The sequence below is a fragment of the Pseudophryne corroboree genome, chromosome 2 (assembly GCF_028390025.1).
Source record: "Pseudophryne corroboree isolate aPseCor3 chromosome 2, aPseCor3.hap2, whole genome shotgun sequence".
Classification (NCBI taxonomy): Eukaryota; Metazoa; Chordata; class Amphibia; order Anura; family Myobatrachidae; genus Pseudophryne; species Pseudophryne corroboree.
The window spans coordinates 916,597,353-916,624,837 of record NC_086445.1 but is presented as its reverse complement, the minus strand read 5'-3'; the positions used below and the strand labels follow the sequence as shown (position 1 = coordinate 916,624,837).

Genomic DNA, 27,485 nt, shown 5'->3' with positions numbered 1-27,485 from the left:
GGGGACTCCGTCAGGACCATGGGGTTTAGCGGCTCCGCAGGAGACAGGGCACAATAATAAAAGCTTTAGGATCAGGTGGTGTGCACTGGCTCCTCCCCCTATGACCCTCCTCCAAGCCTCAGTTAGATTTTTGTGCCCGGCCGAGAAGGGTGCAATCTAGGTGGCTCTCCTGAGCTGCTTAGAATAAAAGTTTAAGTTAGGTTTTTTATTTTCAGTGAGTCCTGCTGGCAACAGGCTCACTGCTACGAGGGACTTAGGGGAGAGAAGTAAACTCACCTGCGTGCAGGATGGATTTGCTTCTTAGGCTACTGGACACCATTAGCTCCAGAGGGAGTCGGAACACAGGTCTCACCCTGGGGTTCGTCCCGGAGCCGTGCCGCTGACCCCCCTTGCAGATGCCGAAGTTGAAGAGGTCCAGAGGTCCAGAAACAGGCGGCAGAAGACTTTCAGTCTTCATAAGGTAGCGCACAGCACTGCAGCTGTGCGCCATTGTTGTCAGCACACTTCATACCAGCGGTCACTGAGGGTGCAGGGCGCTGGGGGGGGCGCCCTGGGCAGCAATGTATTATACCTTTTTTATGGCTAAAATACATCACATATAGCCCTTGAGGCTATATGGATGTATTTAACCCCTGCCAGATCTCACAAACTCCGGGAGAAGAGCCCGCCGTTTTAGGGGGCGGGGCCTATTCTCCTCAGCACACGGCGCCATTTTCCTGCTCAGCTCTGCTGTGAGGAAGGCTCCCAGGCTCTCCCCTGCACTGCACTACAGAAACAGGGTTAAAACAGAGAGGGGGGGGCACTTATTTGGCGATATGATTACATATGTGAAAATGCTATAAGGGAAAACACTTGTATAAGGGGTTGTCCCTGTATAATTATAGCGTTTTTGGTGTGTGCTGGCAAACTCTCCCTCTGTCTCCCCAAAGGGCTAGTGGGGTCCTGTCCTCTATCAGAGCATTCCCTGTGTGTGTGCTGTGTGTCGACATGTAGGAGGACGATGTTGGTGAGGAGGCGGAGCAAATTGCCTGTATTGGTGATGTCACTCTCTAGGGAGTCGACACCGGAATGGATGGCTTATTTAGGAATTACGTGATAATGTCAACACGATACAAGGTCGGTTGACGACATGAGACGGCCGGCAAACAAATTAGTACCTGTCCAGGCGTCTCAGACACCGTCAGGGGCTTGTAAAAACGCCCATTTACCTCAGTTGGTCGACACAGACACGGACACTGACTTCAGTGTCGACGGTGAAGAAACAAACGTATTTTCCTTTAGGGCCACACGTTACATGTTAAGGGCAATGAAGGAGGTGTTACATATTTCTGATACTACAAGTACCACAAATAAGGGTATTATGTAGGGTGGGAATAATCTACTTGTAGTTTTTCCTGAATCAGATAAATTAAAGTGTGTGATGATACGTGGGTTTCCTCCGATAGAAAATTATTGGAGGTATACCCTTTCCCGCCAGAAGTGAGGGCGAGTTGGGAAACACACCTTAGGGTGGATAAGGCGCTCACACGCTTATAAAAACAAGTGGCGTTACCGTCTCCAGATACGGCCGCCCTCAAAGAGCCAGCTGATAGGAAGCTGAAAAATATCCTAAAAAGTATATACACACATACTGGTGTTATACTACGACCAGCAATCGCCTCAGCCTGGATGTGCAGCGCTGGGGGGGCTTGGTCGGATTTCCTGACTGAAAATATTGATACCCTTGACAGGAACAATATTTTATTGACTATAGAGCATTTTAAGGATGCATTTCTATATATGCGAGATGCGCAGAGGGATATTTGCATTCTGGCATCAAGAGTAGATGTGATGTCCATATCTGCCAGACGATGTTTATAGACATGACAGTGGTCAGGTGATGCAGATTCCAGACCGCACATGGAAGTATTGCCGTATAAAGGGGCGGTCCATCGGACCTGGTGGCCATGGCAACAGCTGGAAAATCCACTTTTGTTACCCCAAGTCACATCTCAGCTGAAAAGGACACAGTCTTTTCAGTCTCAGTCCTTTCGTACCCATAAAGGCAGGCGGGCAAAAGGCCAGTCATATCTGCCCAGGGTTAGAGGAAAGGGAAGAAGACTGCAGCAGGCAGCCCATTCCCAGGAACAGAAGTCCTCCACAGCTTCTGCCAAGTCCGGAGCATGACGCTGGGGCCATACAAGCGGACTCAGGTGCGGTGGGGGGTCATCTCAAGAGTTTCAGCACGCAGTGGGCTCACTCGCAAGTGGACTCCTGGATCCTACACGTAGTATCCCAGGTGTACATTGGAAATTCGAGACGTCTTCCCCTCACAAGTTCCTGAAGTCTGCTTTACCAACGTCTCCCTCCGACAGGGAGGCAGTATTGGAAAAAAATTCACAGGCTGTATTCCCAGCAGGTGATAATCAAAGTACCCCTCCTACAACAAGGGAAGGGGTATTATTCCACACTATATTGTGGTACTGAAGCCAAACGGCTCGGTGAGATCTAAAAGATTTGAACAATTACATACAAGGGTTCAAATCAAGATGGAGTCACTCAGAGCAGTGATAGCGAACCAGGACGATATGGTGTCACTGGATATCAGGGACGCTTACCTACATGTCCAAATTTTGCCCTTCTCACCAAGGGTATCTCAGGTTCGTGGTACAGAACTGTCACTATCAGTTCAGACGCTGCCGTTTGGATTGTCCACGGCACCCCGGGTCTTTACCATGGTAATGGCCGAAATGATGATTCTTCCTAAAAGAAATATGGACGCTTTCCTGATAAGGGCAAGGTCCAGAGAACAGTTGGCGGTCGGAGTAGCACTATCTCAAGTAGTTCTACGACCGCACGAGTGGATTCTAAATATTCCAAAATCGCAGCTTTTTCCGACGACACGTCTAATGTTCCTAGGAATGATTCTGGACACAGTCCAGAAAAGGATGTTTTCTCCCGGAGAAGAAGGCCAGGGAGTTATCCGAGCTAGTCAGGAACCTCCTAAAACCAGGAAAAGTATCAGTGCATCATTGCACAAGGGTCCTGTGAAAAATGGTGGTTTCTTACAAAGCGATCCCATTCGGTAAATTTCACGCAAGAACCTTTCAGTGGAATCTGCTGGGAAAATGGTCCGGATCGCATCTTCAGATGCATCAGCGGATAACCCTGTCTCCAAGGACAAGGGTGTTTTCTTCTGCGGTGGCTGCAGAGTGCTCATCTATGAAAGGGCCGCAGATTCGACATTCAGGACTGGGTCCTGGTGACCACGGATGCCAGCCTGAGTGGCTGGGGAGCAGTCACACAAGGAAAAAATTTCCAGGGAGTGTGATCAAGTCTGGAGACTTCTCTCCACATAAATATACTGGAGCTAAGGGCAATTTACAAGGCTCTAAGCTTAGCAAGACCTCTGCTTCAAGGTCAGCCGGTATTGATCCAGTGGGACAACATCACGGCAGTCGCCCACGTAAACAGACAGGGCGGCACATGAAGCAGGAGGGAAATGGCAGAAACTGCAAGGATTCTTCGCTGGGCGAAAAATCATGTGATAACACTCTCAGCAGTGTTAATTCCGGGAGTGGAAAACTGGGAAGCAGACTTCCTCAGCAGGCATAACCTCCACCCGGGAGAGTGGGGACTTCAGCGGGAAGTCTTCCACATGATTGTAAACCGTTGGGAAAAACCAAAGGTGGACATGATGGCGTCCCGCCTGAACAAAAAACTAGACAAATATTGCGCCAGGTCAAGGGACCCTCAGGCAATAGCGGTGGACGCTCTGGTAACACTGTGGGTGTACCAGTCAGGGTATGTGTTCCCTCCTATGCATCTCATACCAAAAGTACTGAGAATCATAAGAAGGAGATGAGTAAGAACGATACTCGTGGTTCCGGATGGGTCAAGAAGGACTTGGTACCCGGAACTTCAAGAGGTGCTCACGGAAGAACCGTGGCCTCTACCTTTAAGAAAGGACCTGCTCCAGCAGGGGCCTTGTCTGTTCCAAGACTTACCGCGGCTGCGTTTGACGGCATGGCAGTTGAACGCCGGATCCTGAAAGGGCATTCCAGATGAAGTCATCCCTACCCTGGTCGAAGCCAGGAAGGATGTAACCGCAAAACATTTCACCGCATTTGGTGAAAGAAGAAGCCAAGAAGGTCCCTACAGAGGAATTCCAACTGGGTCGTTCCTACATTTCCTGAAAACAGGACTGTCTATGGGCCTAAAATTAGGGTCCATTAAGGTTCAAATTTCGACCCTGTCGAATTTCTTCCAGAAAGAACTGGCTTCAGTGCCTGAAGTTCAGACGTTTGTAAAAGGGGTACTGCATATACAGCCTCCTTTTGTGCCCCCAGTGGCACCTTGGGATCTCAATGTTGTTTTGAGTTTCCTAAAGTCACATTGGTTTGATCCACTCACCACTGTGGAATTAAAATATTTCACATGGAAGGTGAAGATTCTATTAGCCCTGGCTTCAGCCAGGCGTGTGTCAGAATGGGCGGCTTTATCATATAAAAGACCTTACTTAATTTTTCATTCTGACAGGGCAGAATTGAGGACTCGTCCTCAAATTTCTCCTTAAGGTGTTTTCTGTTTTTCACATGAACCAACCTATTGTGGTACCTGCGGCTACTAGGGACTTGGAGGACTCCAAGTTACTTGACGTTGTCAGGGCCCTGAAAATATATGTTTCCAGGACGACTGGAGTCAGAAAATCTGACTCGCTGTTTAGCATGTATGCACCCAACAAGATGGGTGTTCCTGCTTCTAAGCAGACGATTGCTCGCTGGATTTGTAGTACAATTCAGCTTGCACATTCTGTGGCAGGCTTGCCACAGCCAAAATCAGTAAAAGCCCATTCCACAAGGAAGTGGGCTCATCTTGGGCGGCTGCCCGAGGGGTCTCGGCTTTACAACTTTGCCGAGCTGCTACTTGGTCAGGGGCACACCCTGACTGAGGAGGACCTGGAGTTCTCTCATTCGGTGCTGCAGAGTCATCCGCACTCTCCCGCCCGTTTGGGAGCTTTGGTATAATCCCCATGGTCCTGACGGAGTCCCCAGCATCCACTTAGGACGTTAGAGAAAATAAGAATTTACTTACCGATAATTCTATTTCTCGTAGTCCGTAGTGGATGCTGGGCGCCCATCCCAAGTGCGGATTGTCTGCAATACTTGTACATAGTTATTGTTACAAAAATCGGGTTATTCTTGTTGTGAGCCATCTTTTCAGAGGCTCCTTCGTTGTTATCATACTGTTAACTGGGTTCAGATCACAGGTTGTACGGTGTGATTGGTGTGGCTGGTATGAGTCTTACCCGGGATTCAATATCCTTCCTTATTATGCACGCTCGTCCGGGCACAGTATCCTAACTGAGGCTTGGAGGAGGGTCATAGGGGGAGGAGCCAGTGCACACCACCTGATCCTAAAGCTTTTATTATTGTGCCCTGTCTCCTGCGGAGCCGCTAAACCCCATGGTCCTGACGGAGTCCCCAGCATCCACTACGGACTACGAGAAATAGAATTATCGGTAAGTAAATTCTTATTTTTTTTCCCAGTAGTACTACAGGTACCAGCGGGACCGTTTTTCTCCCGCATGCTGGTACTTGTGGTTCTCCAAGTACCAGCTTGCGGGGGAGGCTTGCTGGGACTTGTAGTACTACTGGAAAAAACAATATCTTTTTATTATCACAAAAGGCTATCAGCCCCCCCATCCGCAGCCCATTGGATGGGGGGGGACAGCCTCGGGCTTCACCCCTGGCCCTTGGGTGGCTGGGGGGGGGACCCCTTGATTGTAGGGGTCCCCACTCCCCCAGGGTACCCCGGCCAGGGTTGACTAGTTGGGTAGTTAATGCCACGGCCGCAGGGCACGGCATAAAAGTGACCCCTGGCTGTGGCATTATCTGTCCAGCTAGTGGAGCCCGATGCTGGTGTTAAAAATACGGGGGACCCCTACTCTTTTTGTCCCCCGTATTTTTGGCACCAGCACCAGGCGCAGAGCCCGGTGCTGGTTTTAAAAATACGGGGGATCCCTGCCCAATTTTTCCCCGCATTTTTAGAACCAGGACCAGCTCGAAGAACCAGAGGCTGGTTATGCTTTGGAGGGGGGACCCCACGCCATTTTTTTTTCCGGGTTTTTCCCGTTTTTTAAAATCGCGGCAAAATCCGCCAAATCGGACGATTTTCGCCCGCGGTTCTGGCGAATCCGTTTTTCATTGAATATGGTGAATTCCGGCAGCCACCTTCCGGAATTCACCTGTCGAATTAAGTCGAATTAAAAAACGGCGAAAAATTGCCGCGATTCGCCGTGAATTGCATATACCCCATAATCTTTTTTTTTAAATTATATAGTCCCTTTTTGTAGTTATTGTCTGGCGTGTGATCACTGGACACCTTACATTTTTCCTTGTATTGGAGGGGACCCAGCTTTTGGAAGTGTTTTTTTAAAAAAGAAATGGGACACTTACATTTAGTTCCTTTTATAATGTAATGACCTTCCCCTTTTTTTTTTTTTTTTTTTTTGTGTGTTGCTTATGCTGCCCATACACTTGAGATATAAGGTACAATCCTTCGATTTCGACCATCTGTGGGAGAAATCGAAGGACTTTATGCACATTTAAGGTACAATGAGACACCGCTCGACTGTCCCGTCTCATGATAGTGTATGCTGCACATAATATTTCTTGCATCACAGTGCGATCGCATGTTTGTTTGTTTTTAAAACACATGCAATATACACCCGCCGGGAGCGGTCAGAGGCCGCTCCCACTCGGCGGTGACGTGCCCATCATGTGATTACCATGTGTTGTATCGCATGCTAATCACTTTGGCAATTGCTGGTGTGATGCCCCGCGATGTCGTGTTGCAGGGCATCACACAAGTGTATGGTTCAGCAAAGGTGTAATGTAGCTTTAGGGTTGTATTTTGAATGCTTGTCATTTAACTGTCACTTAAGTGTATCTTACATCTTAATCCATAAACTGCAGCAACGTTTGGAATGTTGGTTTATATCACAATTTGGCTATTTTGTAAGGTTCTCCATGTCTGTCAGAATGTGCCTAATAAAGTTGTTCTGTCTTTTCAGTACCTACACAAAATGTGGTTCCAGAGACTCTGCATCTCAATGTGGTCCCAACACTTACTGCACATTCTCTCAATGAGCCCTGTAAAACAAATTCCATGCAGCCACCTTCCAAACCGGCGCCTACAGCCACCGCAACGCTTGGCAGCACAATATTTCAGCCAGTGACTGTTACCCAGCCCAAGTCGGAGTCCCCAAAGACTACTCTTGCTAATACGTTGCAGAATGATGTGCAGTCTACTTTTAAGCAAATATTTCCCAGCAATGAAGGCTCCAGCCCACCCATTGTTTCATCAAATTTGTCTACAACCTCCGTTCCTGCAACAAATATAAACCAGTTTAAACCAATATCTGGTGATCAGAATAGCCAGCAAGGGCAGCCTGCAAATACTTTTAAGCCTATATTTGGGGATTCTACAGCCCAGCAACCGGTTTCATCTGCTGTCCCTTTCACATTCAATTTGAATTCTGCAGCCACAGCACCTACCACATCATTCTCTGGGTTTAGTGCTACAGTGATGAAGACCACACACAGTACAGACAGCAGTACCAAATTGTCCCAGACTTTACCCACCTCCAACAGCAGCACCACTAGCTTCAGTTTATTGTTCCCATCTGCAGCAACCTCCAATAGTGTAACTGCTTCTGGAAATCCATTCATAGGAAGCAGCACAATTACAGATTCCCAATCCAAATCTACATACGAGTCTGGGCAAAAGCTACAAGAGACACAGAATCTACCAGTGTTTAGCAATGCACAAACTGTACCCACATCAACTTCACATCCCCAACAATCAACAATGGTTAGCTCTGCAGCGAACTTTCTATGTAAACTTGGCACAGAGCCACCCCCCTACCCCGCTAATACTGGTGCACCTACTTTCAACAGCAGCCCAGGGAGTGGTGTGCAAGCAGACAAACCTACCACAAATCCTCTTGCTGGATTTGGAGCATCTGGAGGTCCATCTGCCTTTGGTACAGGCGCTCAATCTACTTCTTGGAGCAGCTCTTTGCCAACCGTTTGGACAAACACTCAATCTGCGTTTGGAACAAATACTAATTTTAGTTTTGGGCCTACTCTTGCTGGCTCAAATGGAACAACATTTAGTAACCAGAACACCAACCAAACAAACAGTACCCCCTCAAACTTATTTGGTGTTGCCAAGCCCTTCACGTTTATGAAACCCCCCACTAATACTGTAACATTTGACACCAACACTGCACCTGCCGCAGACATGAGTTCTTTGTTTCCTTCTGTGGCTCAGAATAGAACTGATACTCCAATGGGCTTTGGGACCCCTGTACCAACGGAGAACAACCCCCCGTATGGTAAGTATGTTTGGCTTTTGAATGGGTTTCTAACCTTACAGCAATTTTACATGTTTAATTACTTTAAACCGTTTTCGCTTTGATATCCAGCTTTTGAAAGATGCTCCTGTACATTCTCACACTGAGGCTTTCCATAGAAATAGTTTTAATAAGACTTTTTTATTTTTTTTATTTATTTAACTATTCCTGGCCCTTGCAGGAAAGTTCTGTTTCTAGCAATGGATACCATGTAAATAGTAATTTCTCTAAGCAAGTGTAACCTCCTGTGGGGTCAGGGGGGCTTGTATTTCATATCCATTCAAGCACATGCAGTCTGTTGAATGACCTATATCATTTAATGGCATTACACTTCAAGACCCCAATTGGATGGGAGAAAAAAATATCAGGATGAACATATTGACTAATCTAGCCAAACAGAAAATTTCAGGAGGCGGAGGGGGTCTATTTAGTAAACAAATAAAGACTTTTCACCAGCATGTTAATGGAGGAAGCCCTTAATTGAATCTTTCCCTATTTAGAATAAAGAAGATGTGGTCAAATTACTGACTTCTCCGTCTTTTATATAATAACTGTGCTGCAGTCCCCATAGGTTTCAATAGGGGCTATGCACAAACTATTATATAAAATTTGAGAAATTATGCTTCAGTGTCCTCTCAGGATGGCATTCTGTGCATTCTCATGTTAGATAAGAGGGGTGAGAACGGTCTTTCTGCTTTATCCATACAACATTGTGCCTGCTGGCATGTGCACATGCGTCTTTGCTGCTGAAATGTTGATAGGTCTTTGCTGTTCTGGTGCATGGCAAATATAAATATGGAGATAAAGGTAATTCAGAAAGTGGCAACGAGTTTTACTTCTTTATTTTTTGTAAAATTGAGGTTAAGTCCCTGATAAGCAGGTAAGATTGGGATAGGTCACATGATATTTTTGGCTGCAGTGCTTTAATAAGCAGCATGCTCAAGTATTAAAGATGGGATGGTATTTAAAACTGAAATTTTAATAAATGCCCTATGACATGTCTGTAAAGGTTGTAAACATGAATGGGTAGAGGATTAAATAAAAAAGTTTCTACATGAATGGCCATGCTTAATGTTGGGCTGCATATTTAGTACTAGGCTGACACACTGTAGACTTGGTCTCGGTGGACCAGAGCAGGGAAGATGGAATTGTCACCTAGCAAAGATCTTCAGTCAATTTTAAACTTTTATTCAGCAGTGAAATTGTTCAAATTTTTCCAGGAATTTTAATATGTCTTGGCTATGTATCAATGCAGTGTGGTGGTAAGGGCAGACTAGGTCTCCTAGTGTATTGTTCAAGACAGCAGTGTGCATTGGGGTCAGGATTTTGAAGCCCTTATTTTATACTATTGGGCTTTTTTCTTTTCTTTTTAATTCATCTCCATTGGGGGGACAGTCATAGGGTATATGGTGGTTAGCTGAGCCATGCATGAAACAGTTTAATTCTTCTCTGAGCAGGCCACCAGTATTTTTGTTTGGTGCCCAAGAGCAGGTTCTTTTTTTGGGGGGAGGGGTGGGGGGTCATCTTCCTGCCCTGGCAGCGGTGTACATCCCTGGAGTACAGAATTGGGAGGTGGACTTTTTCACTTGGACGTCTTTCAACTCTGTTCGCTGCTGGGGAATGTCGGACATCTATGTGATGTCTCATCACAATAACCACCTTTCCAGTTATTGCTCATGCACCAATGATTTGGGAGCTCTACTGATGGGTTGATGGACCTTGCCACTTGTATACATCTTCCCTCCGTTCTCTCTGATACTGTGGGTTCTCAACAAATTGAAGCTGGAAGGCGGCTCTGCGATCTTCGTGGCTCCGGACTGGCCACGCAGAGCTTGGTATGTGGATCTACTGGGTCTCGCCATAGACACTACACTGCCTTTTCCTCCCAGACCAGATATTCTCTCTCAAGACAGAGAAATATGTAAATGCGCAACCAACAGCAGCAGGTATGAGGAAGGTCAGATCCTCAAATGTATACTAGAGTATAAAAAATGTGTATATCTGCGCTGGCTAACCAATTAATACAAAGATGGTTTGCTTCGTGTATAAAATTTTGAACAATTTATTATCATATATATAAAACAATTAAAAAAAGGAATATATCCCTAATACCACTAGTTGGTAATAAAAATTCATTCGTCTTATCTGGATAGACTGACTGTGCAATTTATCACTTTCCTGTGTGACCAAAGTCAAATCCTTAGGGCTGAAACACACTACCCGGCTTTTGCCGGCCGGGAAAAAGCCGGACGGCTTTTTCCCGTGCCGGCATTGTAGTTAACAGTGTGAGGGCTAGGGTCCCTTCACACTGCACGGCCCCGGCCCGGCTGCCGGGTTGCAGCCGGGTCTCACCACTGGAAGGTGCGGCCGCCGGGCCGTCCTTGGAGCCAGTAAACCATGTGTGTGAAGGGGAGCTTTCACACACAATGGTTTTTTCTGAAGCCGTGTCTGATGCTGCGCATGCGCACAGCATCACACACGGCTCAAAGCCGTCCTGTGTGAGTGACTCTGCCGGTTTCTCCCGGATGGCATAAAGCCGGACAAAGTTTGTCCGGCTTTTTGCCATCCGGGAGAAACCGGCCAGTGTGTTACAGCCCTTAGGGCTAGGACAGTCTCCCAAGATGCATGCACTGTATTTTGTAAATAATTACCGGATCCACAAAATGATGGGCATCGGCATTAGGACAAGTCCATTTAAAGCTGCAGGTGTTGGCCAAACCGGTTGAATATGATTTATCCAGTAATGGGAGAAAAAGTAAAATTTTTGCCAGGGGATGACAGAAGTCCTGTAGGTCGGTTTGGAAAGTGGGGTCCAGATAAATGTAGGAAGAGCTCTACGCATTTCACTCGCACAAATACAATCCAGCTTCCTCAGGAGCATAAATCCTATAAGCACTGGGTACTCTATTTATACCCTCCTTAATGATTCAATAAACATCACCTGTTTAGTCACAAAATAACTCGAAGCAAACCATCCATAAAATTTTTATAAAAACCTTATAATCAAGATGATGATAATCATATCTATTCATACAATAAATGTCAACTGAAAAAGAGTATTAAATCCTTATTTATTGAGAAGAAACGTTTGACAATATAACTACAACCTACTGATCATGTGATGTGTCACATCACATGATCGGCTATTCTGGCAGTCCCATTGGTCGAGTAAACAACTCACGGTCATGTGGTTCTAATCACATGACCGGATGTCGTAAATCCCCCTCGTCTGGGGTACACTGATGTTCTTTGTGGGTCTGTAAAGTGTGGGTCTATCCCGTTGGTCTAAATGGTTGACACGTGACCAAGTGCGCGTTTACGTCACAACGGACGTCATTCTCTCGGTCACATGACCGCGCCGTCCGTGTATCACATGACCGCGCCGTCCGTGTGTCACTAAATCCTCGGCAAACGTCAGAGGCCGGAAACACTTAGCAAATGACCAAATAAGGATGTTGCTCACACTTTAGACCTTCCCCACCATAACTGTTTGATGGTTGCTATGGAAACCCGTATACAAAGGGTGATAAACACATATCCAATTGGTATAGTGATATTTAATAATCCAATTAGGTATACCCTTATACTATTTGGATATATTGATAACCGAGAAAATACACATAGGTAATAGATAATTCTTAACACACTCACATTTCAATATGCATTTCATATCCATAAAGTGCTGTAAAGTTCAAATCTCCATATGCAGTACAATGTAATCCTTTATGTATCATCTCTCCTAGTCCCACTGATCAATTATAAATATGTTTTATAATTATAAAAGAAAAAAAGAACATGAGGAAAAATCCCTATATATTACATCTATTATGCTATATGTGGCATCGTAATCACCATATATATATCGAGACAATAATGATACCAATTTTTGGGCCTCACCCTTTCCTGTAATCAACAAAAAAGTATTTAAAGGTAACCGTGTGCAGAAACCTGTCTGCTGTGTGTATATATATATATATGTAAATATTCCCCCTCAATATAGGCCATATTCCTACTATCCCAGCACCTTAGCAGTTGGTGTAACCCACATGTAATCTGCCCTTGGCCACCTAAATGACAGAGTTCAATTCTATAGCTTCATTCAGTCCATCTGGATGCAAATAATTAAGTTTGAGCATCCAGAAGACTTCCCTACGACATAACTGATTGAACCTATCTCCCCCCTGTCTGTTGGGGCGATGTGTTCAAGACAGTTAATGGACAGACAAGCGGGATTGCTTCAGTGTTTGTCCAGGTAATGTCGTGATACACAGGGTTTGATAGAAATATTTTGATTGGTGTTTTGGTTCACTGCTTGAATCCTAGATCCTTTTGCCTGTCACGGGTCCTGTGCTTCCTACAAGCAGACCTGGATTTGGACCTATGCCTTTCCTCATTGATGGTACATGTTTCTGCCCTTTCTGTCCTCTTTCAGCTGCATATTGTGCTGTGTCAGATGTTTAGACCTTTCTATAGGGTGTCCTTTGCGCACAGTCTCTGATTGTCTCTCCGGTGGCTCCTTGCCAAGATCTCTGGGCTGTTCTCCGTACCCATTTGGGCTACATCTCTAAAGGTTGTCTACAGATTTCCCATCGGTCAGGAGATTGTCCCCTCCTTCCAGGTTCCAGAGTCTTCCCCTGAGGAAGCCTTTTTTTGGACATAGTAAGAGCCCTTCGAATCTATGTTAACAGGGACATCTGTGAGACTCCCTCCCTTTTTCTTTCTTTTTTGTTCTATAGGACTTCAACAAACTGGGCTGCCCAGCTTCTACAAGAACAAACATTGGCCAGATGGATATCAGCAGATAGTCATGTGTTTTTTTGAATACTGCTACGTAAATAGGCATTGATTTGTCCTAATAGCTTGTCAGACACGTATAGGAGTGGACACTGCAACTAAAACTCTCCTTCCATTTTAAGTTTGATGGATCTGCAGTAGTTATGCGATCTCCTGTCTAAGCTTCTCTTCCATTAATGGGGGACACGGATATAGGCGACACTGAAGTCTGGGAACCAAAGTGTTAATGTTTGAACCAGTACAAGCTCTTCTCCTATAACCCACCCCATGCCTGCTACAGTGGCTGGAGCACTGGTTACAGAATACGCTGCACAGGCCAGTCCCAAGAACACACATTGGGAATCTGACCGGAGCAAAGGGGCTGTGGTAGACCACCAGGGACATATTCTGCGACAGGTACACCATTGAAATGGTGGCAAGTTGCCAGATTCTCTTCTCCCCCATCTTTTGGCATGCTCCCTTCCTATCTTACTCACCAAAGGCACATTTTTTCCTACTATGGATGCCGGCCAGCCATTTTCCCTTGCTGCATACTGCCTGCCAGGTTCTCTGAGAGCTCCTGCCTCCTCTTTACCTCAGTCATGTGTTTGGTTATAGAATATCATCCATACCTTGCCATTCATGTGTTACTGTAGTAGGAAGCAAATTTATTAGGTGCATTCTGACTATTCTTGTGTAATTAGTTGGAAACCAATACTTTATTTTTAATTTTTTTTTATATAGGTTAGTTAAGGTTTTTACTATACATATAACTGGGTTGGGTATGGGTGACCGGTGTTTGGGATCCTGACGGTCACCATACTGATGCTGGTTTCATACTAGATATATGGCCCTGCTTTCAGTGTCAATTTGGTTATATTTTCAAGTACGAAGTTTAACGCCTGTTTGTTTTTTCATTTTATTTGTCTAACAGATTAATGGTTCCACGGGTATTGCGTGCCATCTCATCTTTTCACATTTACATAATTATTTTCCATACCATTGCTTGTATTGCATTGGGCGATCTATATATTAGATTGTTGCTTAAATACCAAGCTTGTTGCAGTACTTTCCGAATAACCATATTTGGGGTGTGGGGGTGTGTGATTTTTATTTATTTATTATTCTTTAAATAGGAATTGGCTCTTGACTTTGAATTCTTATTTCTCATACGTCCTAGAGGATGCTGGGGTCACCAATAGAACCATGGGGTATAGACGGGATCCGCAGGAGACATGGGCACTTTAAGACTTTCAAAGGGTGTGAACTGGCTCCTCCCTCTATGCCCCTCCTCCAGACTCCAGTTTTAGAATTATGCCCAGTGAGACTGGACGTACTACAAGGGAGCTCTACTGAGTTTCTCTGAAAAAGACTTTTATGTTAAGTTTTTTATTTTCAGGGAGGCTGCTGGAAACAGTCTCCCTGCTTCGTGAGACTTAGGGGAGAGAAGTATGACCAACTTCTAGTGAGTTCAATGTCTCTGCTTCTGGCTGACAGGACACCATTAGCTCCTGAGGGTGCTGATCGCTGGGTACGCCTAGATGGCTCACTCCCACAGCCTGCCGTCACCCCCTTACAGAGCCAGAAGTCAGAAGACAGGTGAGTAGCAGAAGAAAAGAAGACTTCTTAAGTGACGGCATTCTGAGGTACCGCGCAGCGAACGGAATGCTGCGCGCCATGCTCCCACACACACAGCACTGAAGGGCGTGTGTGTGTGTGTGTGGGGGGGGGGGGGGAGGGCGCGGCGCCCTGGGCAGAAAAAAATCCTCAATTTCCACTGGCAAGAGGGGACATTAGTCTAACCCCCGCCAGTATAATTATTAAAATAAGCGGGACAGAAGCGTGCCATTAAGGGGGCGGAGCTTCTTCCTCACAGCTCACTCTCAGCTCGGCGCCATTTCCTCTCCACAGGACTGCAGAGACGCTGGTCCTTCCTCACACTGCTGACAAGTATCAGGGTGCAAAACGGGGGGGGGGGGGGGCACAGTATAATTTGGTGCGATATATTTGATATTTAAAGCACTACAGGTCTGGGGCATTTGTTAGTGTTTTCATACCCGTTAATTTGGCGCTGGGTTGTGAGCTGGCAAATCCCCTCTGTGTCTCTCTGACAGACTTTACTGTGGGTCTGTCCCCTATATGCCCTGTGTGTCTCTGGGTGTATGGTACACGTGTGTCGACATGTCTGAGGCTGAGTGCTCTTCCCAGGAGGAGGCTGTATTGGGGACACAAACGGCTGTGGGGGTGACCCTGTCGGCACCGCCGACTCCTGATTGGGTAAATGTTTTGAATGCTTTTGAATGCTAATGTGACTCTTATTAGTAAGAGATTAGATAAGTCTGAGTCTCAGACCCAGGCATGGAAGAAATCTGTGGAGGATGTGTTATTACAAGTACAGGACCCCTCGCGGTCACAAAAACGTACTTTTGCCCAGTTGGCAGACACTGGTACCGACACGGACACTGATTCCAGTGTCGACTATAGTGATTCCAGATTAGATCCAAAACTGCCAAAGAGCATTCAGTACATGATTGTGGCGGTTGAAGATGTATTACATATCACTGAGGACCCTGCTGTTCCTGATAAAAGGTTCTGTATGTATAAGGAAAAGAAACCTGAGAACGTTTCCTCCCTCTCATGAATTGAACACTCTATTTGAAAAAGTCTGGGAAAGCCCTGACAGAAAGTTTCAGATTCCCAAAAGGATTCCGGTGGCTTATCCGTTTCCCTCTGAGGATAGGGAAAAGTGGGAGTCACCCCCAATTGTAGACAAGGCCCTATCACGTTTGTCTAAAAAGGTGGCTCTCCTGTCGCCTGACACGGCGGCCCTTAAGGACCCTGCGGATCGTAAGCAAGAAACTACGTTAAAATCCATTTATGCGACCACAGGTACGCTACTCAGACCTGTCATTGCATCTGCGTGGGTGAGTAGTGCTATCGAAAAGTGGGCAGATAACTTGTCGTCTGAAATAGATACCCTAGATAGGGATAGCATCCTCTTGACGCTGGGTTATATCAAGGACGCTGCAGCGTACCTAAAGGAAACTGCGAGAGATATTGGCCTTTTGGGATCAAAAGCCAATGCCATGGCAGTCTCAGCTAGGCGAGCATTGTGGATTCACCAATGGAATGCTGATGCTGACTCCAAGAAAAATATGGAATCTCTACCATATAAAGGTGGTGCCTTGTTTGGTGACTGCCTCGCTGATTTGGTATCTACGGCTACCGCGGGTAAGTCATCCTTTTTGCCTTATGTTCCTCCACAACAAAAAACACACCACTATCAAATGCAGTCCTTTCGGCCCAATAAATACAGAAAAGGGCGAGGTTCTTCCTTCCTTGCTACTAGAGGAAGAGGTAAAAGATCACCAGCCTTGTCGGGTTCCCAGGAGCAGAAGTCCTCCCCGGCTTCTGCCAATTCCACCGCATGACGCTGGGGCTCCTCTGCGGGAGTCCGCACCGGTGGGGGCATGTCTCAAACTCTTCAGTCAGTTCTGGTTTTGTTTGGACCTGGACCCATGGGTTTTACAGATAGTATCCCAAGAGTACAAACTGGAGTTTCAAGACGTTCCCCCTCGCTGATTTTTCAAATCGGCCTTACCAGCTTCTCTTCCGGATAGGGAGATAGTATGCGACGAAATACAAAAGTTGTGTCAAAATCAGGTCATTGTCATGGTTCCCCCGTCACAACAGGGAGAAGGCTTTTATTCAAGCCTGTTCGTAGTACCGAAGCCGGACGGCTCGGTCAGACCAATCCTAAACCTGAAATCCCTCAATTTCTACCTAAAAAATTCAATTTCAAGATGGAGTCTCTCCGAGCAGTGATCTCCAGTCTGGAGGAAGGGGATTTTATGGTGTCGGTGGACATAAAGGATGCCTACTTACATGTTCCCATTTATCCTCCGCATCAGGCTTACCTGAGGTTTGCAATTCAGAATTGTCATTACCAATTTCAGACGTTGCCGTTTGGTCTGTCCACGGCTCCAAGGATTTTCACCAAAGTGATGGCGGAAATGATGGTTCTCCTACGCAAGCAAGGAGTCACGATTATCCCGTACTTGGACGATCTCCTGATAAAGGCGAGATCCAGGGACCAGTTGGTGCAAAACATTGCACTCTCCCTGACAGTTCTTCAACAACAGCAGCCTACGAGGCCATTCAGTTTGGCAGATTCCATGCCAAAGTGTTTCAGTGGGACCTGTTGGACAAGTGGTCCGGATCCCACCTGCACATGCACCGAAGGATAATCCTGTCTTCCAAGACCAAAATCTCACTCCTGTGGTGGCTGCACAGCTCTCACCTCCTAGAGGGGCGCAGGTTCGGGATCCAGGACTGGATTCTAGTAACCACGAATGCAAGTCTCCGAGGCTGAGGAGCAGTCACACAGGGGGAAAACGTCCAAGGAAGATGGTCAAGCTAGGAAACTTGTCTCCACATAAACGTTGTGGAGTTAAGGGCCATTTACAACGGCCTTCTACAAGCGGAACATCATCTTCGCAATCTGCTCATACTGATCCAGTCGGACAATGTAACAGCAGTAGCGTACATAAACCGCCAGGGCGGAACAAAAAGCAGAGCAGCAATGGCAGAAGCCACAAAGGTTCTCCATTGGGCGGAAAAGCATACAAGCGCTCTGTCAGCGCTCTGTTCATTGCAGGAGTGGACAACTGGGAAGCAGACTTCGTCAGCAGACACGATCCCCATCCGGGAGCGTGGGGCCTCCATCAAGAGGTCTTCACAGAAGCGACAAGTCATTGGGGAATTCCTCAAATAGACATGATGGCATCTCGTCTCAACGAGAAGCTTCAGAGATATTGTTCCAGGTCGAGGGACCCTCAAGCAATAGCAGTGGATGCACTGGTGACACCATGGGTGTTTTCAGTCGGTGTATGTATTCCCTCCACTTCCTCTCGTTCCAAAGGTTCTAAAGATCATAAGAAGAATAAAGATTCAAGCGATCCTCATTGTCCCAGACTGGCCAAGGAGGGCTTGGTGTCCAGATCTTCAGGAATTACTCATAGGAGATCCCTGGCCTCTTCCTCTACGCGAGGACCTGTTACAGCAGGGGCCGTGCGTGTATCAAGACTTACCGTGGATGCGTTTGACGGCACAGCGATTGAACGCCAAATCCTAGCCCGAAAGGGTATTCCCAGTGAAGTCATTCCCACGTTACCACCGTATTTGGAGAAAATATGTTTCTTTGTGTGAATCCAAGAAGGCTCCTACGGAGGAATTTTAGCTAGGACGTTTTCTCCATTTTCTACAAACAGGTGTGGATGCGGGCCTAAAGTTGGGCTCAATTAAGGTACAGATTTCAGCCTTATCGTTTTTTGTTTTTTTTCCAAAAACAATTGGCCTCCCTTCCAGAAGTTCAGACTTTCGTAAAAGATATGTTGCACATCCAACCTCCATTTGTGCCCCCAGTGGCACCATGGGATCTTAATGTGGTGTTGCAGTTCCTTCAATTACATTGGTTTGAACCTTTACAGAAGGTGGGGTTAAAATTCCTCACTTGGAAAGTGGTCATTCTGTTGGCCTTGGCATCCGCAAGGCGGGTGTTTGAGTTAGCGGCCTTGTCTCACAAGAGCCCTTATTTGATCTTCCATGAAGATAGAGCAGAGTTGAGGACTCGTCGGCAATTTCTAACGAAGGTAGTTTCATCTTTCCACATGAACCAACCTATTGTGGTGCCAGTGGCTACTGACGCCTTAATTGAGTCAAAGTCTCTGGATGTGGTCAGAGCTTTGAAAATTTATGTTGCCAGAACGTCTCAGGTTAGGAAAACGGAGGCTGTTTGTCCTGTATGCTCCCAACAAGATTGGGTGTCTTGCTTCCAAGCAGACTATTGCACGCTGGAACTGTAATACGATTCAGCATGCTCATTCCACGGCTGGATTGCCTTTACTGAAATCGGTGAAGGCCCATTCTACTAGAAAGGTGGGCTCGCCCAGGGCGGCTGCCCGGGGGGGTCTCGGCATTGCAACTTTACCGAGCAGCTACTTGGTCGGGTTCAAACACTTTTTTGCAAAGTTTTACAAGTATGATACCCTGGCCGATGATGACCTCAAGTTTGGTCAATCGGTGCTGCAGAGTCATCTGCACTCTCCTGCCCGTTCTAGAGCTTTGGTATAACCCCATAGTTCTAATGGTGACCCCAGCATCCTCTAGGACGTATGAGAAAATAGGATTTTAATACCTACCGGTAAATCCTTTTCTCTTAGTCCGTAGAGGATGCTGGGCGCCCGTCCCAGTGCGTACTGTATCTGCAGTTATTAGTTGTGGTTACACACATGTTGTGTTACGTTTATAGTCGGCCTGTTGCTGAAATTTTTCATGCCGTTGGCGTGTGTTCTGTTGAATGCCACGTTGTGCGGCATGCTTGAGGTGTGAGCTGGTATGAATCTCACCTTAGTTTAACAATAAATCCTTTCCTCGAAATGTCCGTCTCCCTGGGCACAGTTCCTAGAACTGGAGTCTGGAGGAGGGGCATAGAGGGAGGAGCCAGTTCACACCCTTTGAAAGACTTAAAGTGCCCATGTCTCCTGCAGATCCTGTCTATACCCCATGGTTCTAATGGTGACCCCAGCATCCTCTACGGACTAAGAGAAAATGATTTACCGGTAAGTATTAAAATCCTATTTGCCGTCTGCGGGGCACGGTCCGGACAACGGAGGTGTGTTCAGACCTTTGGGGGGGGGGGGGGGGCACTGTAGCTGCGTGATGTCACACGCAGCCGCTGTGACCCGGGACGCGGCGAGTGGCGGCCTGCCAGTTTTCATTAGCTGCGCTGGCAGGGAGCTACTCATCGGGTACAAAAGCATTGCCGCTGTGTGATGCTTTTGCACCTGTGCGGGGGGATAGGGACAGAAATGAGGGGCGGACTAGCCCTGTGCTGGGCGTCCCCCCGCATGTATGAGAAACTGATTTGTAGATGTGATAAATTTAGCACATCTACGATCAGGTCTGAATTATTCCCTCCCCAGTCCATTAATATCTAACATCAGTGCTGCACTTAATTAACACTTGGGTTTGGTTTAACATATGGACAATGGCCCTCATTCCGAGTTGATCGCTAGCTGCCGTTGTTCGCAGCGCAGCGATCAGGCTAAAAATCGGCACTTCTGCGTATGCGGCTCAATGTGCACGCGCGACGTACTTTCACAAAAGCTGATGCAGTTTCACACAAGGTCTAGCGACTCTTTTCAGTCGCACTGCTGGCCGCAGAGTGATTGACAGGAAGTGGGTGTTTCTGGGAGGTAACTGACCATTTTCGGGGAGCGTGACAGATAAAAAGGCAGGACTGGCTGGGGAAACGTAGGCGTGGCTGGCCGAACGCAGGGCGTGTTTGTGACTTCAAAACAGGAACTAAATAGTCTGAAGTAATCGCAAGCTAGGAGTAGGTCTGGAGCAACTCTGAAACTACACAATTTTTTTTTGTAGCAGCGCTGCGATCCTTTCGTTCGCACTTCTGCTAAGATACACTCCCAGAGGGTGGCGGCTTTGCGTTTGCACGGCTGCTAAAAGCAGCTAGCGAGCGATCAACTCTGAATGACCACCAATGTGTTCATTTGCATGATTTGTGTTCTATTGTGTTTGTCATTTAAAAGCCAGTGTAATAAAGTGTACACTGGCAAATGGCACATGATTCTTTTGTGGATGAACTGCAAAGCCACTAGCTGCAATCCACAATCTCCTACTCTGCAGAACACAAAATACAGGTTAATATTTAACACTAAAGATGGTCTATAGTATAGGTTATAGTAAACCTATTTAACTAATAGAAATAGGATAAGTGCTCAGGAAAAAGTTAAACATGCAATAATACACAAACATAATAGAACCAGTACTGCACACATTCACCCACCTCATATTAAGGCTCCTGTCTTTTCTTCCTGGTAGCTACTCTCTGGTCCAGTGCACTGATTGAGGATTCAAAACCATACACACAGCAAACTTGTTAGAAGATGCTGCTACCACTGGGCATGTGCAGCAACTGATGTGGCAGCAGCTCCAGTAATTGTATTATACCATTGCTATTGTTGTCATAATTTGAGCCACTTGCCAAGAGGAGGGGAGGCTTCTGGGCAACCGGCACCCCATTCATAAAAACTAGGCATGAAACATAGAAACATGGGTTACAGAAAGGAAACCCATCTTCATAATACAGCATAGAGAAAGGGGGCTTTTTTTGTTGTATGTTTTGGTTTTTTTTTTTAAATCATACTGGAAGTCTGACCTTGTGGCATTGAAGATCCGCTACCTGAGTGACTTTCTGAACAAACAAACGTTCACTGTATTAAAATTTTAAATACATCTGTGTAGTAGGAACCATTGCTGAAATGTATGAAGTGCTAGAGAGTGCATGGTCCTACTTTCTAATCTGTGTTCTGTTCTGGTCTTCAGTGTTGGCTACTCCATCGTTTGGTCAGAGCCCTTCCACAGGACCCAGTGCTATTGTAACATCTACCCCAGCTGCCTTTGCCAGTCCTGTGTCCTCATTTAGTAAGTATCACTACCTGTCAATGAAGAGTCCCAACTTGGACAAGCTACTTAAATGTCCCTCCCCTATTAGATATTTGCTCCTAATGGACAGGGAATTTTTCCTGCCTTATCAATCACCACTGATATGCAGAGAAGTGACTGCTACAGGCCATAACACAAAGGGGAATTGCACATGAAGCTGCTGACTGAGCCTGTACTGCAAGTGAAACCTCTTGCTGCCGCCTTTACTACCATCACTGTGCAGTCCACCTTGCTGTTGCCAATCCAGTTGAGCTTGAGAGTAGGACGTGTGGGAGAAGGTGCTCACTATCTCTTGGAGATTTCATTTGTGCTGCTAGCATTCACAATTCGATCCAAGGATATAGCTACTGATACAGTACTTCTGTATTGTCCACTTTCTCTAACGTCCTAAGTGGATGCTGGGGACTCCGTAAGGACCATGGGGAATAGCGGCTCCGCAGGAGACTGGGCACATCTAAAGAAAGCTTTAGGACTAACTGGTGTGCACTGGCTCCTCCCCCTATGACCCTCCTCCAAGCCTCAGTTAGATTTCTGTGCCCGACGAGAAGGGTGCACACTAGGGGCTCTCCTGAGCTTCTTAGTGAAAGTTTTAGTTTAGGTTTGTTATTTTCAGTGAGACCTGCTGGCAACAGGCTCACTGTATCGAGGGACTAAGGGGAGAAGAAGCGAACTCACCTGCGTGCAGAGTGGATTGGGCTTCTTGGCTACTGGACATTAGCTCCAGAGGGACGATCACAGGCCCAGCCTGGATGGGTCCCGGAGCCGCGCCGCCGGCCCCCTTACAGAGCCAGAAGAGCGAAGAGGTCCGGAAAAATCGGCGGCAGAAGACGTTCCTGTCTTCAATAAGGTAGCGCACAGCACTGCAGCTGTGCGCCATTGCTCTCAGCACACTTCATACTCCGGTCACTGAGGGTGCAGGGCGCTGGGGGGGGCGCCCTGAGACGCAATAAAACATGATAAAAATACCTTACATGGCAAAAAATACATCACATATAGCTCCTGGGCTATATGGATGCATTTAACCCCTGCCAGAATATACAGAAAAACGGGAGATAGGCTCCGCCCCCCTTTCGGCGGCCTTATCTCCTCAGCACACTGGCGCCATTTTCCCTCACAGCTCAGTTGGAGGGAAGCTCCCTGGCTCTTCCCTGCAGTCACTACACTACAGAAAGGGTTAAAAAAAGAGAGGGGGGCACTAATTAGGCGCAGTATTAAAACATACAGCAGCTATAAGGGGAAAAACACTTATATAAGGTTATCCCTGTATGTGTGTATGTATATATATATATATATATATATATATATATATATATATATATATATATATATATATATATATATAGCGCTCTGGTGTGTGCTGGCATACTCTCCCTCTGTCTCCCCAAAGGGCTAGTGGGGTCCTGTCCTCCATCAGAGCATTCCCTGTGTGTGTGCTGTGTGTCGGTACGTTTGTGTCGACATGTATGAGGAGAAAAATGATGTGGAGACGGAGCAGAGTGTCTGTAACAGTGATGTCACCACCTAGGGGGTCGACACCTGAGTGGATGTACTGTTGAAAATTACGTGACAGTGTCAGCTCTGTATAAAAAAACAGTGGTTGACATGAGACAGCCGGCTACTCAGCTTGTGCCTGTCAGACGTCTCATAGGCCGTCAGGGGCTCTAAAGCGCCCGTTACCTCAGATGGCAGATACAGACGCCGACACGGATACTGACTCCTGTGTCGACGGTGAAGAGACAACCGTGATTTCCAGTAGGGCCACACGTTACATGATTGAGACAATGGAAAATGTTTTATACATTTCTGATAATACGAGTACCACCAAAAAGGGGTATTATGTTCGGTGAGGGAAAAACTACCTGTAGTTTTCCTGAATCTGAGAAATTAAATGAGGTGTGTGATGATGCGTGGATTTCCCCCCGATAACAATTGATAATTTCTTAAAAAGTATTGGCTGTATACCCTTTCCCGCCAGAGGTTAGGGTGCGTTGGGAAACACCCCCTAGGGGGGATAAGGCGCTCACACGCTTGTAAGAACAAGGGCTCTACCCTCTCATGAGATGGCCGCCCTTAAGGATCCTGCTGATAGAAAGCAGGAGGGTATCCAAAAATGTATTCACACACATACTGGTGTTATACTGTGACCAGCAATCGCCTCAGCCTGGAGGTGCAGTGCTGGGTTGGCATGGTCGGATTCCCTGACTGGAAATATTGATATCCTAGATAAGGATAGTATATTATTGCCTATAGAGCATTTAAAAGATGCATTTCTATATATGCATGATGCACAGCGGAATATTTGCCGACTGGCATCAAGTATAAGTGCGTTGTCCAATTCTACCAGTAAAATGGTCAGGTGATGCGGATTCCAAACGGCATTTGGAAGTATTGCCTTTGAAAGGGGACATTTGGGGTCGGTCTTTTAGACCTGGTGGCCACGGCAACAACTGGGAAATCCACGTTTGTACCCCAGGTCGCCTCTCAAAATAAGATGCCGTATTATCAGGCGCAGTCCTTTGTTGGCAAGCGGACAAAAGGTTCCTCTTTTCTGCTCGTGACAGAGGGAGAGGAAAAAGGCCGAAGAGATTACCCAGTTCCCAGGAACAGAAATCCTTTCCCGCCTCTGCAAAGCTCTCAGTATGACGCTAGGGCCTTACAAGCTCAGGCACGGTGGGGGCCCGTTCTCAATGAATTTCAGTGCGCAGTGGGCTCACTCGCAAGTAGACCCCTGGATCCTTCAGGTAATATCTCAAGGGTACATATTGAAATTCGAGACGTCTCCCCCTCGCCGTTTCCAAAAGTCGGCTTTACCGACGTCTCCCTCTGACAGGGAGGCAGTTTTGGAAGCCATTCACAAGCTGTATTCCCAGCAGGTGATAATCAAGGTACCCCTCCTGCAACAGGGAACGGGGTATTATTCCACACTATTGTGGTACCGAAGCCAGACGGCTCGGTGAGACCGATTCTAAATCTAAAATCTTTGAACACTTACATACAGAGGTTCAAATTCAAGATTGAGTCACTCAGAGCAGTGATTGCGAACCTGGAAGAAGGGGACTACATGATGTCTCGGGACATCAAGGATGCTTACCTTCATGTCAAAATTTACCCTTCTCACCAAGGGTACCTCAGGTTATGGTACAGAACTGTCACTATCAGTTCAGACGCTGCCGTAGGGATGGTCCACGGCACCCCGGGTCTTTACCAAGGTAATGGCCGAAATGATATCCCTTCGAAGGAAGGGAATTTTAGTTATCCCTTACTGGGACGATTCCCTGATAAGGGTAAGATCCAGGGAACAGTTGGAAGTCGGTGTAGCACTATCTCAGGTAGTGTTGCGGCAGCACGATTGGATTCTCAATATTCCAAAATCGCAGCTGGTTCCGACGACTTGTCTTCTGTTTCCTAGGGATGTTCCTGGACACAGTCCAGAAAAAAGGTGTTTCTCCCGGAAGAGAAAGCCAGGGAGTTATCCGAGCTAGTCAGGAACCTCCTAAAACCGAACCAAGTCTCAGTGCATCAAGGCACAAGGGTTCTGGGTAAAAATGGTGGCTTCCTACGAAGCAATCCCATTCGTTAGATTCCACGCAAGAACTTTCCAGTGGAACCTACTCGACAAATGGTCCGGGTCGCATTTTCGGATGCATCAGCGGATAACCCTGTCACCAAGGACAAGGGTATCCATCATGTGGTGGTTGCAGAGTGCTCATCTTCTAGAGGGCCGCAGATTCGGCATTCAGGACTGAGTCCTGGTGACCACGGATGCCAGCCTGCGAGGCTGGGGAGCAGTCACACAGGGAAGGAATATCCAGGGCTTAGGGTCAAGCCTGGATACATCACTTCACATAAATATCCTGAAGCTAAGGGCCATTTACAATGCTCTAAGCTTAGCAAGACCTCTGCTTCAAGGTCAGCCGGTGTTGATCCAGTCGGACAACATCATGGCAGTCACCCACGTAAACAGACAGGGTGGCACAAGAAGCAGGAGGGCAATGGCAGAAGCTGCAGGGATTCTTCGCTGGGCGGAAAATCATGTGATCGCACTGTCAGCAGTATTCATTCCGGGAGTGGACAACTGGGAAGCAGACTTCCTCAGCACGACCTCCACCCGGGAGAGTGGGGACTTCACCCAGAAGTCGTCCACATGATTAAAAAACTCGACAGGTATTGCGCCAGGTCAAGAGACCCTCAGGCAATAGTTGTAGACGCTCTGGTAACACCGTGGGTGTACCAGTCAGTGTATGTGTTCCCTCCTCTGCCTCTCATACCCAAGGTACTGAGATTGATAAGATGGAGAGGAAAAAGCACTATATTCGTGGCTCCGGATTGGCCAAGAAGGACTTGGTAACCGGAACTTCAAGAGATGCTCACGGAGGATCCGTGGCCTCTACCTCTAAGAAGGGACCTGCTCCAGCAAGGACCCTGTCTGTTCCAAGACTTACCGCGGCTGCGTTTGACGGCATGGCGGTTGAACGCCGGATCCTGAAGGAAAAAAGGCATTCCGGATGAAGTCATCCCTATCCTGATCAAAGCCAGGAAGGATGTAACCGCAAAAACATTATCACCGCAATTGGCGTAAATATGTTGCGTGGTGCGAGGCCAGTAAGGCCCGACGGAGGAAATTCAACTGGGTCGATTCCTACATTTCCTGCAAACAGGAGTGTCTATGGGCCTGAAATTGGGGTCCATTAAGGTTAAAATTTCGGCCCTGTCAATTTTCTTCCAAAAAGAACTAGCTTCAGTCCCTGAAGTTCAGACGTTTGTAAAAGGGGTACTGCATATACAGCCTCCTTTTGTGCCTCCAGTGGCACTTTGGGATCTCAATGTAGTTTGGGTTCCAAAAGTCACATTGGTTTGAACCACTTAAATCTGTGGAGTTAAAATATCTCACATGGAAAGTGGTCATGCTGTTGGCCCTGGCCTGGGCCAGGCGCGTGTCAGAATTGGCGGCTTTATCCTGAAAAAGCCCTTATCTGATGTTCCATTCGGACAGAGCGGAATTGAGGACTCGTCCTCCGTTTCTCCCCAAGGTGGTTTCAGCGTCTCACCTGAACCAACCTATTGGTGGTGCCTGCGGCTACTAGGGACTTGGAGGCCTCCAAGTTGCTAGACGTTGTCAGTGCCCTGAAAATATGTTTCCAGGACGGCTGGAGTCAGGAAATCTGACTCGCTGTTTATCCTATGTGCACCCAACAAGCTGGGTGCTCCTGCTTCTAAGCAGACTATTGCTCGTTGGATTTGTAGTACAATTCAGCTTACACATTCTGTGGCAGGCCTGCCACAGCCAAAAATCTGTAAATGCCCACTCCACAAGGAAGGTGGGCTCATCTGGGACGGCTGCCCGAGGGGTCTCGGCTTTACAACTTTGCCGAGCAGCTACTTGGTCAGGAGCAAATACGTTTGTAAAATTCTACAAAATTGATATCCTGGCTGAGGAGGACCTGGAGTTCTCTCATTTGGTGCTGCAGAGTCATCCCCACTCTCCCGCCCGTTTGGGAGCTTTGGTATAATCCCCATGGTCCTTACGGAGTCCCCAGCATCCACTTAGGACGTTAGAGAAAATAAGAATTTACTTACCGATAATTCTATTTCTCATAGTCCGTATTGGATGCTGGGCGCCCATCCCAAGTGCGGATTGTCTGCAATACTTGTACATAGTTATTGTTACAAAAATCGGGTTATTGTTGTGAGCCATCTTTCAGAGGCTCCTCTGTTATCTTGCTGTTAACTGGGTTCAGATCACAGGTTATACGGTGTGATTGGTGTGGCTGGTATGAGTCTTACCCGGGAT

General features: G+C 46.9%; 1 protein-coding gene across 1 annotated transcript in view; it reads left to right on the top strand.

Moving 5' to 3' along the window:
• The window catches only part of LOC135050030 (nuclear envelope pore membrane protein POM 121-like), a 212,763-nt gene that overhangs the window by 171,668 nt on the left and 13,610 nt on the right, over window positions 1-27,485 (top strand). The window contains exons 14-15 of the mRNA XM_063956129.1: window positions 7,055-8,380; window positions 21,575-21,673. Coding sequence (XP_063812199.1) covers window positions 7,055-8,380; window positions 21,575-21,673 — 1,425 coding nt within the window. The remainder of the gene's footprint in view (window positions 1-7,054; window positions 8,381-21,574; window positions 21,674-27,485) is intronic.